Source organism: Melozone crissalis, unplaced genomic scaffold (assembly GCF_028551555.1).
Source record: "Melozone crissalis strain CALT ecotype California unplaced genomic scaffold, PUWL_Pcris_2 ptg000005l_1, whole genome shotgun sequence".
In the NCBI taxonomy this organism is placed as follows: Eukaryota; Metazoa; Chordata; class Aves; order Passeriformes; family Passerellidae; genus Melozone; species Melozone crissalis.
Genome location: NW_026535783.1, coordinates 29,031,113 through 29,050,239, shown reverse-complemented (window position 1 = coordinate 29,050,239; position 19,127 = coordinate 29,031,113). Strand labels below are relative to the sequence as shown.

At 39.4% G+C, this 19,127-nt stretch overlaps 1 protein-coding gene across 2 annotated transcripts in view; it reads left to right on the top strand.

Moving 5' to 3' along the window:
• The window catches only part of PIGG (phosphatidylinositol glycan anchor biosynthesis class G), an 82,114-nt gene that overhangs the window by 38,414 nt on the left and 24,573 nt on the right, over positions 1-19,127 (top strand). For both annotated transcript variants that reach the window (XM_054284927.1, XM_054284935.1), the window contains 3 exons: positions 881-1,072; positions 2,801-3,110; positions 13,056-13,219. In XM_054284927.1, coding sequence (XP_054140902.1) covers positions 881-1,072; positions 2,801-3,110; positions 13,056-13,219 — 666 coding nt within the window. The remainder of the gene's footprint in view (positions 1-880; positions 1,073-2,800; positions 3,111-13,055; positions 13,220-19,127) is intronic.

Genomic DNA, 19,127 nt, shown 5'->3' with positions numbered 1-19,127 from the left:
GACTACAGCAGGCTTTCTGAAGCTACATGTTAAGGAGTGGGTGCATATCTTTGCCTTACCCTATTACATTTTTCATTGCTGGCTCCTACTACTGAAGATTTAAATATATAACACTGGCAGCATGCTCAGTGGAATGCCCTTGTTTCTGGAATGAGTGTTACCTATTTAAGATGCAGGGGAACAAACAAACAAGCTGTATCTGTGATCTTCTCTGCCAGTGATGCAAATTTTCTGTCTGTCTCTTGAATGTATTGACAGAATACAATGTTCTGTAGTTGCTTAAGGGAATCATATTGTGCTAATGAGTTTGTGTGTGTGTGTTTGTGTCTGTTTTAAACTGTGTAAGTATATTTTTGGTCATTTTGGGTGGATAATGTGCTCTATAGGTGGTAGGGTAGGTAATGAAGCAAATACATATGTAGTTATTTCGAAAGACAGTTCTAATCCTGTAGTGCAGAAATATTTGTATCGTGCTAGAAAATAAAATACTGTAGTATAAGAAAAACACACCATTTCAAAATGTATAAATTGCAAAACTGTAGTTTAAAAGCAGTAGACCCTTTTCCATTATGCAATATGCAGCTCAGTTTTATATAATTAACAGAATAACTAGCATATGGTGGAACACAATAATTACACTTTTAATATGCATGCTTGAATAGAAAACCTCATTAATAAAACTGCTTTTCTAAAAATACTAAAATATTTTACCACACCTCTTGGAAAGTTCATAACAGACACCATTGCAGTGATTAATTTGGTGCTGCGTTAATTAATGCAGTTTGTTTAATACAGTGCTGTAGCTAAGGCTTTATCAAATGTGTTTAGCACTAATTACTGGTTTTAAAGGGGTTTTTTTTGTTTGGTTTTTTTTCCCCAGCTCTGAACATAAATCTGAACTCTCCTTCTTGGCTGCAGTCTCCCTTCTTATGATCTTCTTTCTGGTTCAAAGAAGATGCTCCCTGGTTTCAAAAATTGCTATGGCACTTGGGCTCCTGGGAGTCTACAGTTACCGGGCAGCTATTGGAAATGTCACATTTCCATGGCAACATGGTGGCAAAGATATTTCAAAGTAAGTTCATCAGCAGATAAGTAACTGTTTCTAACAAGGTGTTGAACACTGCCTGTCGGGGAATGAGGTGGATGGGATGTTGTAGGTTGGAATTACATTCTTAGGAATAGAATTGTAAGTTGTAGGTAACCAGCATTGAATTTTTGTGATGTGTGCTTAATTTTAAGCCACATGAAATGTCTTTTCACTGTGACACATGAGAAGCCAGTCAGATAAACATTAATATGAGGGAAATCTAGTAGGTATACTCTATATTTTTTGCCACTAAAACCTCCAAATGGACCTTCTCTTGTTTTTAGTTGGATTTGCCACATCTAGCAGAGCACAAGCCAAGCTCATTTAGCTACTTCTTAGTTTCAAAAGTGCTTAGTAGTTCAGAGAGCTGCTTTTCCATACCTTACTTTTGCAGTTGAGTATTCTATAACATGGGCTTTCAATAAAGGTAAATCATGCTTGACCAACCTGACTGTCTTCTGCTATGAAACAAGTACAGGGATGAACAGGAGGAGAGCAGTGGATGTTGTTTACCTGATTTCAGCAAGTATTTCAACACTTTTTCTCACATTTCAACCCTTGTAGACAAGCTCAAGTAGTGTGGACTGGATGAGTGGACACAGATCTTGGCAGCCCTCAACAGCCTGGAGAGTTGGGCAGAGAAAGAGGGGTGACCTGCTGAGAGGCAGCCCTGTGCAGAAACACCTGTGGGTCCTGGGGGACAACAAGCTGCCCATGAGCCAGCAGTGTGCCCTGGGGGCCAAGAAGGCCAATGGGACCCTGGGGTGCATTAGGGAGAGCATTGCCAGCAGGTTGAGGAAGGTGATCCTGTCCCTCTGCTCAGCCTCCAGAGGCACATCTGGAGCGCTGTGCCCAGTTCTGGGCTCCTCAGGATAAGAGACATGTGGAGGTGCTAGAGTGAGTTCATGGCTGGACTCTGAAAGTGGTTAGGGGACTGGAGCATCTCTTGAATGAGGAAAAGCTTAGGGAGCTGGGCCTGTGTAGCCATGAGAAGAGAATGATTGAGAGACAACCTCAGCAATGTCTTTGAAAGAAAGGTGTCAGAGAACCACCAGGCTCTTCTTGGTGGTGCCAAGCAACAGGGCAAGAGACAATGGGCAGAAACTGATGCACAGGAAGTTCAATTTGAATATGAAGAAGTAGTTCCTTAGTGTGAGGGTGACCAGACACTGGAACAGGTTGCATGGAGATGTTGTGAAGTCTCCCTCACAGGAGATATTCAGGAACTATCTGGAAACAATCCTGTGCAACATGCTCTAGTTTGTGCAGTGTGCCCTGTTTGAAGCTTGAGCAGGAAGGTTGGATCAGATGACTTGCTGTAGTTTCTTTTAGTCTTAGTTTCTCAGACCTTGCACTTCTAGAATATAAGGTTACAGTTTCTAAGCTTACTGATCCTCCTTCTTGTCAGCTTTTTTGAACAGCATGCTGTGTTTCCGTCAGAAGCTGGCTTTCACTGGAAATTAAGAGGCAAATGAATTTATAAGTGGTTTGAAGATAATGTAAGTGCTAATTACACTTACAACTTAAAACATACATTTTTTTGTAATGGAATTGCTTAGGGATTTCAAAAATACTAGCCTTGGATTTAACCTGTTTGGCAGAACTGGTTGGTCTTGACCTCTCTTGAAAGGTTCTGAAGTAAGTATTAGTAAGTAACTAATCTTTCTGGTATATTTACTTATTAACTTTTTTTCAATTTTATTTTTTCTTTAGGGGGATTACTGAAGCTCGTTTTGTTTATGTCTTTGTTCTTGGCATAGTCTTCACTGGCACTAAAGATTTACTAAAGTCACAGGTTATTTCTGCAGACTCCAGCACGAAGAGCACAGGATTATGGGAAGTATATAGTGGATTGGTTCTACTGGCAGCTCTTCTATTTAGACCTCACAATTTACCAGTCTTGGTATTTTGTCTGCTGATTCAGACAATGATGACAAAATATATTTGGATACCTTTGAAATTTGATGCAGCACAGATTACTATCATGCACTACTGGTTTGGCCAAGCTTTCTTCTATTTTCAGGTAAGCTGAATACTCTCTCCGCTGCAGAGGTAGGAGATGGAATAGTTTTTCAGAGAAATATTGCCCATTGTAAATAAAATGCTAACTAAATATTACAGTGGAAGACTTTACTGAGTTCTCAGAATGATTTAGTTTCTAAATGCTTTAATAATGTTTAATTTTCAAAATCAGGGAAAGATGCATTCCTTAGTGTCTTATCCTCATTGTAGATTTCCAAAAGTGTTACAAAGATCAGAGAGCTGCACCCAGATGATTTTGGTCTGTTAATGGGCCTCATAAGTACTTTTCAGATGATAATTACTTTAAAAATGTCATCTGAGTTGATTAATACCAGTAAAAGACATGTGGCTTTTGTCACTGGTTATTGAGAATTACGATAGGTCTATATACTGTTTAAGACTGAAAGCAAGTGCTGTGGTTTATAATACCTCTTATGAGAACCAGAACTAATTTTCTTTCTTACTACATCAAATGATATCTTCTTTCCTGAGGAGCCTTACTAACTTCAATAACCTAGTCTCTGTATTGCAAATAAGGTTGCAGTTCCATAAAAACTTTGCTTTGCACTGAAGCTGGAGAGGATCTTTCTACTTCTAGTATTGTTGGAACCTTAGCGTAGCAGGCTGTCTAAGGAGAGCATTTGTTAACCTGGGAATCAGGTTTAAAAGGTGGGGTTCTGCAGATTGAGGGTTGGCTTGATTGAGAGTAGTGTATGTCCAGATAGGGGACTGCTGATGCAGGTAAGATCATCATGATTCATCCCTTTGTCCCCACTTTTCCTATTCAGAGGGTCTAGCATGTCTTGCTTGAGTGGCTTTTGCATCTTTTGAATGTTACTATTCAGGCAGTCAGCTTTGATTACAGTCTTCTGAGAGCACCCCTTAGTGCAGCTGGCAAAATGCTGAAGACAGAGCCATCTCTGTACTGAGGTACCAAACCATAACAGCTACCGAAAATTTAATGGTGGGGAGGCTGGCATGAAAATCCTAGTGGAAAAGAGACTAAAAAAGAATGGTTCAGATTTTTTCATAAAGCAACAAATGGTTCATGTTTTCAGTGATGTTGAGTTCTTGATATACTTTGCTGAGAATTTCAGAGGACCATGAAATTACAGGAGAGTTGAAGCTGGAAGATGCCTCTGGAGATCAGTTAGTCCAGTCTGACCCTGACATGAATCAGCAGATCAAACAGACCAGGTTGGTCTGAACTATGTCCATTCCCTATTTCAAATACTTGAAAGGTGAAGACTGCAGGCTCCCTGGGTAGTTGGCCCAGGGCTTGACCACCCTAGCTAGTAAAAAAAGCTTTTTCTGATCTTAATCAGAACTTCTTGCATTTCTGTTTCTGTGTATTGCTTCTCATTCCTTTGCTAGTCACTGTTGGGTGACTGAGAAAAGTCAGTCTGGCTACATTTTCTGTACTTCCTCTCATCAGGTATTTATACACATTGTTATGATCCTTGCTGAGCTTTCTCCTCTTGAGAGTAAAAACATCCAGGGAGTTGCTTGTATGACATGTGTTTTGTTCCTGCTGTCATCTGTGGTGCTTCTGTGGACTTTTTCTGGCACGCCCTTGGCATTTCCATGGTGGCAAGCCCAGAATTGGACCCAGGCACCCAAATGTGGGTCTCACCACTGCTTATTAGAGAGAATGGAGATATCCCTTATGTAGCTTAATGGAGTCCTGGATGCTGTTGGTCTTTGCGCAAAAAGGACAATGGCTGGCTGATCTCTTCCAAGCTACTTTCCATATGGTTAGTTCCCAGTGTCACCAAAGGCATGATTTTATTCCTCCCCAGGTGCTAGATTTGACATTTCCCTTTGGTGAACTTGCTGAATTTCTTGTCATTTCATTCCTTCAGCCTGTTGAGGTGCCTCTGATGGCACCTCTGATGGCAGCCTATTCCAGTGCTGTATCTGCCACTCTCCCAGTTGTGTATTGTGTGCAGACTTCCTGAGAGAACTCTCTGCCCACTGCCCAGGCCATTGGTAAATATGTTAAACGGTATCAGCCCCATTGTCATTCCTTGTGGCTGATCACTAGTGATTGGCCTCCAGATGGACTTCAAGCTGCGGACGGCAGCCCTGTGAACTCAAACTAGCAGTTTCCAGTCCACATGACTGTCCAGCTTCCTAGCCTGGACTGCATCCATTTGTTTGCCTGAGGAGATACTTAAAAGTGCTTGTGAGGTGAATGTGCCTTAGATAAATGTAGCCCATGTATCTTCAACCAGTATTGCATGATGGAAAGGAAAACAAAAGCTTCTTAAAGTAATAGTTTTGTTTTGGAAGTTTAGTGTGGCAGATGAAATGTTGTGTCTTTTCTGCTCTGAATGATGCAAAAACTTTGGACTAACTTTTCTGGAAGAATTTACATCAACTTTGAAGCAGCTATAAACATCTTCCAGAAATGAGCTATTAGAGCTATGAAGAGCTTGAGACATCTTTCTGTTTTACTGTGCTGTGTCAAGGGTTTTTTTTCTACACCAGTAAAAACATATTTATGCAAGACCAATAGAAGATTACATGATCTAGTAACATGTTTCAGCTTTCTAGTGGTCTTAAACTGGTGTTAGGGAGAAGACTGCTCTTTTTCGTTATGAATGTTTTGCAGTTTTAACTACCCTTGCGATTGAGGAATTTTTTCATTTTTAGAAGATTGGAAGTGATTTCCATTTTATGTGACTGCAGATTGTGTTACTGCACATCCTGCAGTTTCAGAGCATCTGCCTAGGTTCTATCACTCTGCTGGCAAGTTTGACATTTCTTCTAGAAGTGTTTCCTTTGGAAATGATAACTTCAAGTATGATACAGATTTCAGCAAACTTCAGGATATTTGAAAAATTAGATCTGACAGGGGAGTTTCTTCCACATAGACATGTTGCTGAGTCACAGCATCCAAATCTCATAAATGAGAAATTCTCCATTGCTCTATTATGAGCCAGATTTCTAGATGAGTCTTTGTGCATCTCCCATCACTGTAAGATCTGGAAAATTATGTGATCTGGGTGATACTTACCTATCAGAACTTCTGTTAGAAGCACAGCAAAGCTCTTCCCCCCATGTTGCTTCTCCTGCTGCTGTGTATGAAATAGAACAGGCCCAGATAAGAAGCTGCCTTTTTCTGTCCCATCACAGCTTTGAAAATATTATTTTGAATAGCAATGGCTTAGCAAAAGTTTTGAGAAATTCTTTAGCACAGCACCCTTTAAAAAGTATCAATTTCAGAAGAACATGTTAACAGTCTTCTAGAATTTTTTTGTGTGTTGGTTCACAAAAACGAAGGTGCATGCCTATTCATGATGCCCAAGGCTGATTAAAATGAAAAATGAATTGTAATAGAACAGGATGGATTTCCTCTATTGTTTCTCTTTATTTCTCTTTTTGTTTTTCTATTTTCAGAACATCTTAGAAATGTTTCAGAAATAGAGAAATCAATTCTTCTGATAAAAAAACAACAGCTTTTAAGGGTCAAGTCAGATGGAATATTCTTCCCCCCCCACCCCCTTAGAGAACAAGTTTTTGGTTCTCTTTTAGAAATGTTGTAAGTACATTCATATTAGATGCCTTTTTAGGGTGGAGATTAAGAGTTTGACCAAAATACCCATCTTTAGATGTTGGCTTGTTCTTTCATTCTCTGATGAAAAAACTGTTCTGAAGGTATGGAAAGAAGCAAATTAATTCATACAAGGGTAAGAGGGACCTTTTTTTTGCGTTTCACAATTGAAAAAAAGTTATCTGATATGCAGAATATTAGCATAGAAAAGTAGAATGGTTGAGCTGGTAGTTCATAAATTACAGAGCCTACAAAGGTGCTTCAAAATCTAATTAATGCTCTTTCTTAAATTTGTAAATTTCTCTCGGTTTATGCTGAGAATAGTTTTTCCAGTCTGGATCCATATTTCCAAGGACGGAAGGAACTTCTTCCAAAAATGATGTGTAATTTCATGCCTCTTTTATGTTGTTTTTCTCTGTGGCATTCTGATCTGCATTATCTGGGAAAATCAAAAAGCTGGTGACATACAGATTTTCAGAATGTATTTAAATGTCTTCTTCTCTTTCCTTTGAGTTCTGTCTAGAGATTAATGACGTGTTGCAAAGGGAAAAGTGCTCACTCTGTGCAGCTGAAAATCAGAATTGAAATGTTTCTTTAGTTTATTTGTGACACATTTATTAACTGGCAACTTTATACTGATAATGAACTGCCAGTCGCTGGACTATAGATGCAGGTTCCATACCAGATATACAACAGGTGAGCTTTTACCAATATTTATGCTATTTTCTGTACCTGAATTGGAAAAAAAATCTAAAAAATCCTCTGCACTGGGACACCAGGCTCCCTAACACATGGAGGTAACCTCTCCCTGTTTACTCACACCTCCTTTGACAAATGCAGGCACGCAAACTTCCTTCATGTGTCTTGATAGTACTGTAGGCAAGTGACTCAGGTGAAGCTAGAGATGATTCTGCGTGGTTTTGTACATTCTCCAGCTATTGCTTAAGTGAGTAATGGAGGGTGGAGGTCTGGATGTACCCATACTGGTTCAGTAACAAATTTTACTTGTTTGAATAAGCCATTTGATCTTTTTCCTTTATTTGTGGGAAAATCAGGAGGATCTTTGCTTAGTGACAAGCAGATTCAGATTCCCACCTTACTTCTGTGCCTCCCCATGAAGTGACAGTGTTCTTACTGAGTACAGTTCAGGTGTCCCAGGTTTAGGATCTACCTGTCCTGTCCATGACCATCAGTGCTGAGTTCATACACTTTGACTGAGTTAGGACAGGGTTGTCTTTCTGACTGAGCATGTATGGTTTGTTCTCAGACACTGAATAAACATAAAAGAAGTACAGCTGGGCTGTTTCTGGAGGGGGGAGTCAGTCAAATTCTCCCTTTCAGTATTGACCTCTGTTCAGCTTACTCTTGGTAACAGTCATTTGTTTACTGCCTCAGGAGCAAGCAATACTTATGCTAGAATTCTAGGGGAGAGATGTGAAGGAAGCACAACTGTATTACTAGGTGTGATATGTACTGCTGGTGTAGATTTAAATGTCTTCCTTTATTTCTCCAAGTTTTGTGGTCACTAGAGCTTCAGTATGAAACTTACTGAGTTCAGAGTGATGCTAAGGTTTTAATTTCCAGACAGACATAAAGATGTAATGTAGCATACAAAAAAATAGCAGGCTTATGGTTGAAATACAAAAACTGAATACCACTGAAATTCACTGGTGATGTAGATCACATTGGATGCTAAATTTATACTGTGCTGGCTAAATGAGGCAGGAGAAGCGAAAAATAAATGAGATATGGAATGCTTCCATCTGGAAGTAGGAGAGAGGTTTGGAGAACTACTTTTTGCACATGTCTTGGTGTGATTATGAAGTAAATGAGAGTTGCCCATGTTGCTGAGTCTTTCTTAAGTCTTGGTAGACAATATGTTACATAATGACTAAAGGAGTAACTCTGTCTTGCTGAGTGTGGATTGTAAGTGATGGCCTTTTGAATATGATAGTAAAAATAGCCTTGTTCAGGATAGCATATTTAATGAATGAGGCACTGTTCTTTCAAAAAAGTATTGTAGAGTCCTTCAAGACTTCATGGAAGTAGATCTGCAAAAATCCCAAGTGTACAGAATAAGCAAGGCTGACAGGAACAGATACTACTTTTTATTAATCAGTTGCTATAACTGAAGAACATGGGGGGAAAAATGAAGTGCCTGGGTGTGGAAGTTAACTTTTTAATTTTGAATGTAATAGGAAAAAAAATAAGGATGGGTTGAAGACAAATACCTTGATATTACACTTGGTTTTGCATTCTGCATTTCGTCTATGTCTGAACCCTGAGTGCATCTTTTGTCTCAGTTTAGTTAGCAGACTTCAGGGTCATGTCCTTGATTGAGAGAAGAGCTGATGGTAGAAAAGCAGCAGGAAAGGCCTGGCTCTTCTTTTCATTCTGGTTCTGCTTTAATCTGATGCTTTACCACCTGTGTTGTATGCCAGCTGTGTAAGCAGGTATGTGTGTGCCTGTCTTAAACTTTCTCGATCCTGCCCTGGACCTGGACCTGATGGCTGGGCTTTCTGGCCTAATCTTGGACTTGCCTTGTCACTACAGACTTGCAATCCCTGGGCTACATCTAGCCCTGATCATTATTTCTGGATCCAGCCCTGATGTGGGCATGCCACTGAAGAGTCCTGACTTACTGCTCTCACTTGCCTTGTTTTCACACTCTTTTCCCAGCTTATCTTCATTTGCAGAACCAAAGTCCCTTTCTGCTTTCTTGCAGTTTGGATCTAAAAGGCAAATTTGTTAAACAGTTGTAAATTAAATGGGAAGGCTATGTGTAATGTCATTTTTCCAGCATTTTAGCAAGATTTTTGTGAATATTAAGCAGAGGAAAAGGTTGCTCACACAGGTTGTGTAGTCTTCATGCTTGGAGGTTTCTAGTGATTGTCTGGATAAAGTGTTGTCTTATTGATGTGGAGCTGGGTAAACCAAATTTGTTTTCTAGTCTTGTTTTAGTAATTAAGGACTTGGTTTATCACTTTGTGTGAATTGATGAAGTGAAGGAAAGTTTAAAATATTCCAGTATTGTCAAAAATAGATGAAGTTAATAGATTTAGTCAGAATACTACTTATTTATCGGGATATTATTGCAAGCTTGAGAATCTCTTGATGAATTTTGCAATCAACTTGAATAATTGATTGTTTTCTCCTAAGCCCTGAGTTGTGCACATCTCATAACTCAGCAGTCATTTCCCAAAAGTATGTTGTATCTTTATTGTTATTATTTGTCCTTAAAATACAGTAAGAATAGAAATAAATTACTTGGGTTTTTTTTCTCTTTAATAGCCCAGCTCATAAAAAACTTATTTTGCTGTAAATATTGCTAAAAATATTGTTGTTTTCTTGTGTGAATGCTCATAAATGAACAAAAATTCGATGTATTTATTTATTAGTCTTGTGGAGTTTTGTTGCCATGCTTACAGCAGTATATCTGCAGAATGGGAGAAAGAAAATACAATTCCAGTTTCTGGTGGTTCTTAATCACTAGAAGAAACCAAAATAGGTTTTATATTTAGAATTATTTGGATCTAATTCGACTTGCCTTTAAGTAAAGAGATGGACTGAGTGGCTATTTAAAGTGATTTTAACTTTTTCTTGTTATGATTTGAAAGCATTGTAGGATAATTTACATTGGAAAGGACTCACAGTTCAGTCCCATTTTCAGAACAGTGTCAACTGTGAGGTCAAACGAGATGGCTCAGGGTCTTGAAACCTCCAAGCTCTGTCCGGAGACAGCAGAACCTTTCTGGCCAATCTTTTCTGAAATACTAGAGTGGTATGTTAAAATAAAAGGAGGCACTCTGAATTGTCAGTTATTTATTATTGTGTGGCATATTAGAATTTATAGCTTTGAAAATTTAGTGTAAATACATGAATTTGTCTTGGAGAAAGATATTTAACGTGAAGAAAAAATGCTTCTTCCTACTCACTGGGACTCTTCCAGTAGAACAGTGGCAGTAGTATCCATGAGACTCGGATTCACAGTAGGAATAAGATGTTTGGACGCCCCACAGTGTGATTAGAGCTGTGTGTGGATCCAAATGTGTGCGTCCTTGTTCTACAGCTATGTCACTTTAAACAAAGTCAAAGACAGATGGAGTGAGCCCTGTGGTGAAGGGACTCAGGGAGCTGAGGAGAAGGAGAACCTGTTCCTTCCTCCAGCTTCCTTGCTTGCCTTGACTACCTTCCTTGGGGAAGTACATATTTTTGCCTGCACCAGGTCTGCAGGACCAGTGACGTGCGCTGCAGGGCAGCATTTATTTTTGCTTCTTCGCATATACAGTGACATGGGGCCCCAAGATGCCGAAGATCAACCATGTGTGTGAGGATTAAGCAGTGTAAAGAGACTTTTCAGCTCCTCATGACACAAGCAGGAAGGATCTCCTAATATCTCAGCTTTTCTACTCTCTATGCATCATGCAGTGAAGGGCAGTGAAAAATAAGTAGATGAGGTGGGCAAAAGACCTGCTGCTGTTGACAGGGACTGGAGGAAAATAGAGCAGGTTCCTTCCCTACCTGTCCCTCTCAGACTGTAGCTTATTGAGAAGCAGCACCTTGCTCAGCACTCAGAGTACTTACACTTACCTTTCTGCTCTTGTCATGACCTCAGTCTGTACTGGTTAAACCTGAGAAGTAGTCTTATTTTGCAGCTTCCTTTTGCAGTCTCATATTACAGGTTCTAGGGCACAGACATGCTTTTTTTTTTTTTTTTTAGCTGCTTGTCCTTTGTTGTGCTGTGCTTTGCTCCTGGCATTTCTGAGCATTGCACTAAATCCATAACAATAATTGATACACTGGTGCAATGATTTACTACAGTGGTGCATGATGAAAGTCAAAATGAGGAAGACTAATAGTCATAAGTGAAGAATTTTATACTGTATGATATCTTGGTAAAGTCTATACCATACAGCCGTCTTACAACTTCAGGCTCCCCTTACATTCTGGGGATATCTTCATGGTGAGATTGATGGAGATGACTACTCATAGTGGGCTCTGAAATGGTTCCATCAACACAGATGCCTTTTTTCTCTTAGGTTTTAGAGCTGTCTCAGGAATAGGGTTTTTTGCTGATGCCTCGTTAGTTATGTACCTAAAAGAGCTGCCTATCTTTTATGCTTCCCTGTGTGCTCTGGGCTTTGTGACAGAAATGTGTATTTGATGATTGCACTTCCTTGCTGGGTTAACTTGCAGTTCAAGAGGACTGCAGTCACTCAGGTGACCTGAGGTCAGGTTTGAGGGAAATGGAGAGCTACCACTCCTCATATGCTCTGTGGGGATTGAGTCCAAGGCTATTGGTGGTGACAGCTGTCCTTACATTGATGTTGTTCTGGGATTCTGTAGGTGGAAAAAGAGGGTTTGATGGCTGTTAGAAGATCAGTGCTGTAGAAACTGATCAGTTTCTCAGGGTACAGCAACAATATCTGAGAGCTTTCTCACTAGTCTGAGGAAACCTATCTGTGACCTTTTAATTTAAGAAATATTCTGCCTTAATCATAGGGTGTGTTTGTTATTTTAGGTATTTGGGTGAAGTTAAGTACTTTTGGATTTTCAATGGAAAATACTTCCTTCAATTTTACATTGTTTCTTGTTATTTAGTGGTCCTGGTCACTGGAAAAGAAAACTAGGTAAAACATGCCGGACTTTGACAGCTCTTGGTACTTTAATTGCTGTATGTTCCTTCTGTTTTTCTCTTGGTAGTTTTAAATGCCTTTTATTGATGATTCAGGCTATACAGACTGACTTCTGGTCTATTTCAATGCAATCTTATGTGGTACAGGGACTTGAGAAGGAGAAGCCTCTCTAAATTTGCCTGTCTTAATCTGTTTACATGCAGGAACTTGTGCTGTGAGGCAGGCAGGTGGGCGATGTAATGTTCCATTACAGCTCTAATTTAGAGTCCTGCTGTCTCTAAGGGCAAGAAATATTTATTCCTGGTGTAATTTTAGGCAGCAGACCTAAAATCTTGTGTTCTAACCTTGTGTGACAAAAATAATGCATCTTTTTCATTAATGTGTCTGAAATCAGCAAATGGAGCTGTTTATTTTAAATTCTTTATTTTTTTAATGTAACTTATTAAACAATAGGCATGTTAATTTGCAGAAAAAATAAGACTGACAAAGTAGCATGCTGTTTATGCCTTTGTTAATCTGTAAATTTTAATTAAATTTGTAAATTTGTAAATCTGTAAATTTTAATTAATCTGTAAATAAAAGCACTTGTTTGGTAAGCTGTATTATTGAAAGTCAGATGTAAAGAATATGGCTGTACTGTAAAGCAGTTCAAAGAGTAAGTCCTTAATGGGTGCAATAATTAATATTTTTCTAATGTATTTAAAATGTATCTTTGTAGGTATTTGGATGTTTACTATTTTATCCCTATTTTCAGGGAAATTCAAATGGCATTGCTACTGTGGACATTTCGGCAGGTTTTGTGGGACTAGACAGCTATGTGGAGATACCAGCTATCTTCCTCACAGCATTTGCCACGTACGCGGGACCTTTCCTTTGGGCCGTCCATCTGCTCTGCTACTTGAGTTCTGAAGTTAGGAGGTAATAATTTTTGAACTAAAGTAATGCTCCTCTATGCACTGCAGTTATAAACACCATCTATAAAGTGTATATGTTTGCAAAGAAGTTTTTGTTGACATAGTCTTTTTCCCTAAAAGTTAGTTTTGTATTAAAAAAATGCATGTGAATTTTTTTAGTATAAGTTCACCTAACTCTACCAGTTCCATGTTATCTGCAGAAGCTTTGCTTTGGGAATATACATGCATGTTTTCCTAATTGTGTTTCTTAATGAGTTCTCAGTTTGCTGTGCTAAATTACTTAATTTTTTTTTTCTTTTTATGACAGCATGTTCTGCCTAAAAACATTTTTTCTTGAAACCTTTTGAGACCTGAGAAGGGCTTTTTAAAGTATTAGAATAGAATTCAAACTTAACTAACATGATGTTCTTTGAATGTCCTAGGACATAGTGACATGCCAAGTTTTATAAATAAAACACATTAATATTATTGTGTGTTACTGGTTATTGCAGTCATTTGTAGCTAAAATATTTGTATTTCTTTCGGTATCTTGTGTAGTGGATAACTTAAAGTAAAATGAATTATTGCATTGGAATTAGAATTTTAAGACGGTTGTAAAAAGGTAATGTAATTTAGGAGTGTGCATATAACATCCGATTGGACTCTCTAAAACTGCTTTTAACTCATCATTCAGCGTATTTAAACTGTGTGGTACAATATGTTTAAATAGGGGAGTTATTGCATTATATCAGTGTACAAATGCCAAAACTTCATGAATTTTCACAGAATTGACATTTGACAGTGACAAAATTCTTACCATCTCAGAGTCTTTTCTCTGTTATCTACTTTCTTTTAGTGATTGTAAAAATATTCCAGTAGGCTCAGTAGGTGGGATTTTAGGCAGTATTTAGTTTATCACAAATTTTTACCTAACTTGTCAACATCTGTAAACCTCTGACTCCCTTTTATCTACACAGTGTCATTGCTCTCACTCTGTCAGTGATTTTTTGATTTCTGACTTCTCTCTTCTCCTTTTGCTTCTCTGTTTTGTGCTACGCCTACACTGTGTACTTGTGTTGGCTCGTTAAAGGTGTAGGGAGATGGGATCACCAGCTGACAAAACTGCACAGACCAGTGGAGTTTTTTGAGCCAGGAGGGACCTGTTGTACCAGACTAAATTGGACAATGACCCAGTCACTGTGTCCATTTTTCTGGATTAACAGGCCCCTTAACAGGTATTCAGAGTTATTAACCTTTGTTCACTGATTTGCTTATCTGCTACATATCGCTGTAAAGATGTCTGGCAGTCCCTTGTTGCTGTGGATTTATGCAGACCAGTGCTGGGCCATTGTATTGATCTACTCATGCACTTCTTAGTGTAAATTGAGACTCACTGTAGAACCTTACCTCTTAGGCTGAGGCCAGATACCCTGAGGTTGTCTTTGGTCTTAAATGGGTTGGTACTTTGGTCTAAGTACTGGTGTTTGAATATAATACTTCTGAAAGCCAGGCTTTTCTCTGTTCATTCACCCTGTTCATTTTTTTGCTTCAGCAAGAGTAAATGTGGAGTACACTAAATATTGTTGTTTTGATTTGTGTAACCTTAGAAAGCTCTTTCCTGAATTTTTCTTACTGCCTGCTGACTTGACACCAGACTGAGTTATAACTCTATTTCTAGTGCTCCCCAGTTTAGCTTTAGTTACTGCTTTGCTCAATCAATACATTTTTCTAGTGTCTAAACTCTTCAAGTGTTCTCCATTCTTTCACTCTATTTTACAAAATAGTGAACCTGTACATATAAAAAGTGTCGCCACTTGTCTTCTGGTAAATATGTTACCCATGAATCTGGGTATTGCTTGCATTCTTTCAATGTCCTGATTTTCCCAATTCCTTTATACCTCTAGTGTGATTTGTTAAAATAGCTCTGTGCTGTTTTACGAGTTCACATCCATGTTTCTGCCATGTTGAATTTTTTTCTTGTGGTCTGACTCTCCATTCTTCGTCGTTGTACTGTAGGTGCTTTTGAACTGGCACTTTTGGTTTGAGCTTGGAGGATTCCAAGCAGAGTAGAGAGCACTGCCTTGGTGGCATTCTCTGGGGAAGGAGGAGAAAAAATTTAGCTTCTGTAATTTAAAGAACTGCAGTTTTATTGTTTAAAACCTAGACTGCAGACTGTGATGAACACTAACATACAATGAAGAGAAAATGATAACATACAGCATGTTTTGGAAAGCTCTTCTAACAAAATAACGAAAAACTTTAGGTGACAAAATCTTTGAGTATCTGTACTTGTTTAATATTACTTCAAATAATGTGCCTCTACAGTACTGTTTCTTGTTGTTCTGATGTTTTCCTGGTTGAATTTTTGCAGATTAAATCTCAGCTAGTAGTGTTGCCAGGTACAGAGCTGGCTTAACCTGCTCTCAAGCGGGTAGCTATGGCCAGTAACTCCCACATCACTTATGTAAGTAGATTCCATCAAGCAGCTTGTGTCTCTACCCATTCTAAGGTTCATTTCGTTCAACTGGTAAGGTTGTTTCCTCAATGAAACAGTCCATAAATATGAACTGGAATCTCTAGCTGCTGGGACTTACTTAAATTAATATGTTAATCTGCTCGGAACTTGGTCTATATGCTTTTTATTTTTTATTCTTGTGCTTTGCCATTGCTGTCCAAATGGTTCTTATTACTTGCTTGTTACTCCTTGGAACCAAAGCTGAAATTGAAGAAGAAGGCAGGGGGTTGGCTACTTCATGTGCTTTCTTAAGTGTGTGGGACATTGAACTTTTTTTAAAAAAATGCTAGATGCTTTAGGATGTTCTTTATAAAAGCTTCTTACTAACTGCTTTATAGCAATATGCTTTGGTCAGTGGAATTCAAACCTCTGCTTTTTGATTGTGGTTCTGAGAGCAAGATTAAGATGTGCCCAGAACCACTCAGGAGTATCATTCTTAGCAAAGAGCCTTGCATTCTGCAGCCTGTTTAGCAGCTGTTGCATCTGAGGAGGTTGGCCTGGATAGAAAAGCCTGATTCCAGGGCTGTCTTTGTTAATTTCAACCACTCTAGCAGAGTCCATGTAATTAACAGCTGCATCAGTTGGGTTGGCTTACCAGACCTTCTTGCACTGGGCATCCCGGCATAGGTGCAAGTACACATACATTCATTTCCCTCTCTTGGCACTTTGCATTTATGAAGTCACAGAATACCTGAGTCTGGAGTCCACCCTCCTGCTGAGGGTCAGTCAGAGCAGGCGGAGATATTCCAGGGTCTTCTTGAACAACCTGTTCCAGGAGTTAAACAGTTGTTCACTGGTGTTTATGGGCAATTTGTTGTGTATCATTCATCCTTTCACTGAGCACCAGTGAGACGAGTCTGAGTACATCTTCTTGTGCCCGTGAAACATTTATGAACGTTGGTGAGAACCCTGCCAAACTTTGTCTGCTCAAGGTTAAACAGTCCCAGCTTTCTCAGCCTCTCACTTTGTCAGATGCTCCAGTCTCTGAAACATATTTGTGAGCTTTCAGTGCATTCTCTCAGTAGACCCATGTCTGTCTTGTACTGGAGACTGCAAAACTGGATCCAGAACCCTAGTGTGATCTCACAACTACTTAACAGAGAGGGAAGATCACCTTCTTCAGCTTGCTGGCTCCACTTTTTGCACTATGGCCTTGGGTTGGTTCATGGGAACATTGCTTGCTTATGCTCAACTTGTTGTCCAGCAAGAATGACACACGTCCTTCTCTACCTAGCTGCTTTCCAGATGGTCAGCCCCAAGCCTGTTCTGGTGTGTGGTGCAGAATTTGGCATCTCCCTTTGTTAAACATCTTGAGTTTCTTTCTTGCCCATTTCTCCAGCCTGTCAAGATGCCCCTGAATAGTAGCAGACCATCTGCTGAGCCAGCTCCCGCACAAACTACTCCTCCCAGTTGTGTATTGTGCAGACCTGCTGAGGGGGCACTGCCCCATCACCTACTTCATTAGTGAAGTCATTAAGGAGTACTGGCCCCTGTGTGACATCCTGTGGTTGACCACTGGTGACTGGCCCTCAGATGGAATTTCTACAGCATCTCAATAGTTTATCAGTTCACCTAAATGTCCACTTTTCCTAGTCTGGACTAGGCTAGGAAAATATCAGAAAATACCAGTTTGCTTATGGAGATGTGATAAGAGACATTAGGAGCCTACTTGTGAGATGAAAGTGCATTAGATACATGTAGCCCATGTATCATGCCAGTATTTTGCTGGTATGATAAGGTGGAATAGAATATAAGGATGTTTTCAGATAGTACATTTGCTGTGGAAATGTAGTTGAAAGTCCTTAAACAATTTGCTCTCATCTGAATAAACTCGTGAAACTATAAGATATTCTCCTCATATGGAAAGGTAAATGTGTTTCTAAAATAATTAAGTGGCATGTGATAGACACTAACATGGGTATTACTGCCACTTTTAATCGTTCAGGCTCTCCTGAGAAACTTGGCAGCATAAATGTGAAGGGATTTTCACAGACAGAAATAGAAAGAACTCTTTAGGTTCAGTCTCCATGGAAACTGTGCAATATCTCTTGAAACTATTTTTGAGATGGGGAGTACTGATTAAACTGATGCCTGAACTTAACCAAGTGTTCTGTGTGTGACTTGCATAAATTCCTGTGAGTACCTGGTTCTTATAAAAGGTAGTTTTTACAGTGATCACTCTGTTGCTCTGATCTGGATTAGAACTTTTGGGTTTTCTCTCCTTAAAACTGGAAAGGGCCGTGTTTTTGGATAATTTAACCTATATTATATGACCTCACTGTGCAGTACACTCCATATGGATTCAGCTTCTGAGCTCCTACCCAAACAAAATTGTCATGTGGGTGATGTTCACAGTGTTGTGTAATTACCACTCTTCAGTTAGGCATCGTGATAGTTTTCAGATTACCAGCACATTGAAATCTGTGTTTTAGTTGGTTTAGTTAGTTAGGTGTCAGGGTGAACTGGTGGGTGTTTCCTAGCACTAGAAGCCTGCATGCCTATCAGTTTTTGTTCCTCAGATATCAAAAGTTGTAACAGTGCTTTCACATTTGCAAATGGCTTTCAGGTAGCAAAAATGGATATGTGCCCAACAAGAGGGTGTTAATAGTTGCATAACTTTAATGTTATGCCTTGACTCTGTTAATGTAGAGCACTGGCATATCAAACTTAAATTTTCCTCTGAATTCTTTTATGATGCTGATCTAAACAGAATTAGGAAGGTGTTCTAGCTGAAGGAATTTCAGCAGTTCATATCAGCTTTTGCTATCTTCAGCCTAATGTGTTTGATTGATTGAGTCCCCCTTCTTGGTTTGAAAACACAGGTGTCTGTTAAGGAGGGCAGGAGCCTCTCTTAAAATGGAAAATGTAAACTCCCTCCCTCTGAATTACTAGAATTCTGAAATTAAGGGGCTCTCAGGCAAGATATGGGAGTAGGAATAACAGTTCTTTATCAGGAGAAATAAAAATGCAGTAATACAAAACAACACTGTCAGAGTCAGAATACAACCTGACACCCCGTGGGTCAGGGTGTTGGTAGCAGTCTGATTGAATGGTGGCTGCAATCCTGCTGCAGTGACAGGGGTGGTTCTGTTGGAGCAGGGATCCTGTAGAAGGGCATGATCTTCCTCTGAAGGTCCAGTGGTGGTGTAGATGGGCGTGGTCTTCCTCTGGGAATCCAGTGGAGAAGAAAGCTGCTCCTCTGGGGATCTAGTGGGAAGAGGCTGCCTGTTGTGTTCCATATCTCAGATTATATTTTGGAAGGAATGCTTGGCTCCTCCCCCTGAACGAAGTATCTCACAATGGGATGATGGCACTTCATCAGTCATGCAGGGAGACTCAGTGGCCCATTAACAGAATATATCTCCTGGAGGGAGGATGTGTCATGGAAAAGATAAAGGAAACTGCCCAATTAAGAGAA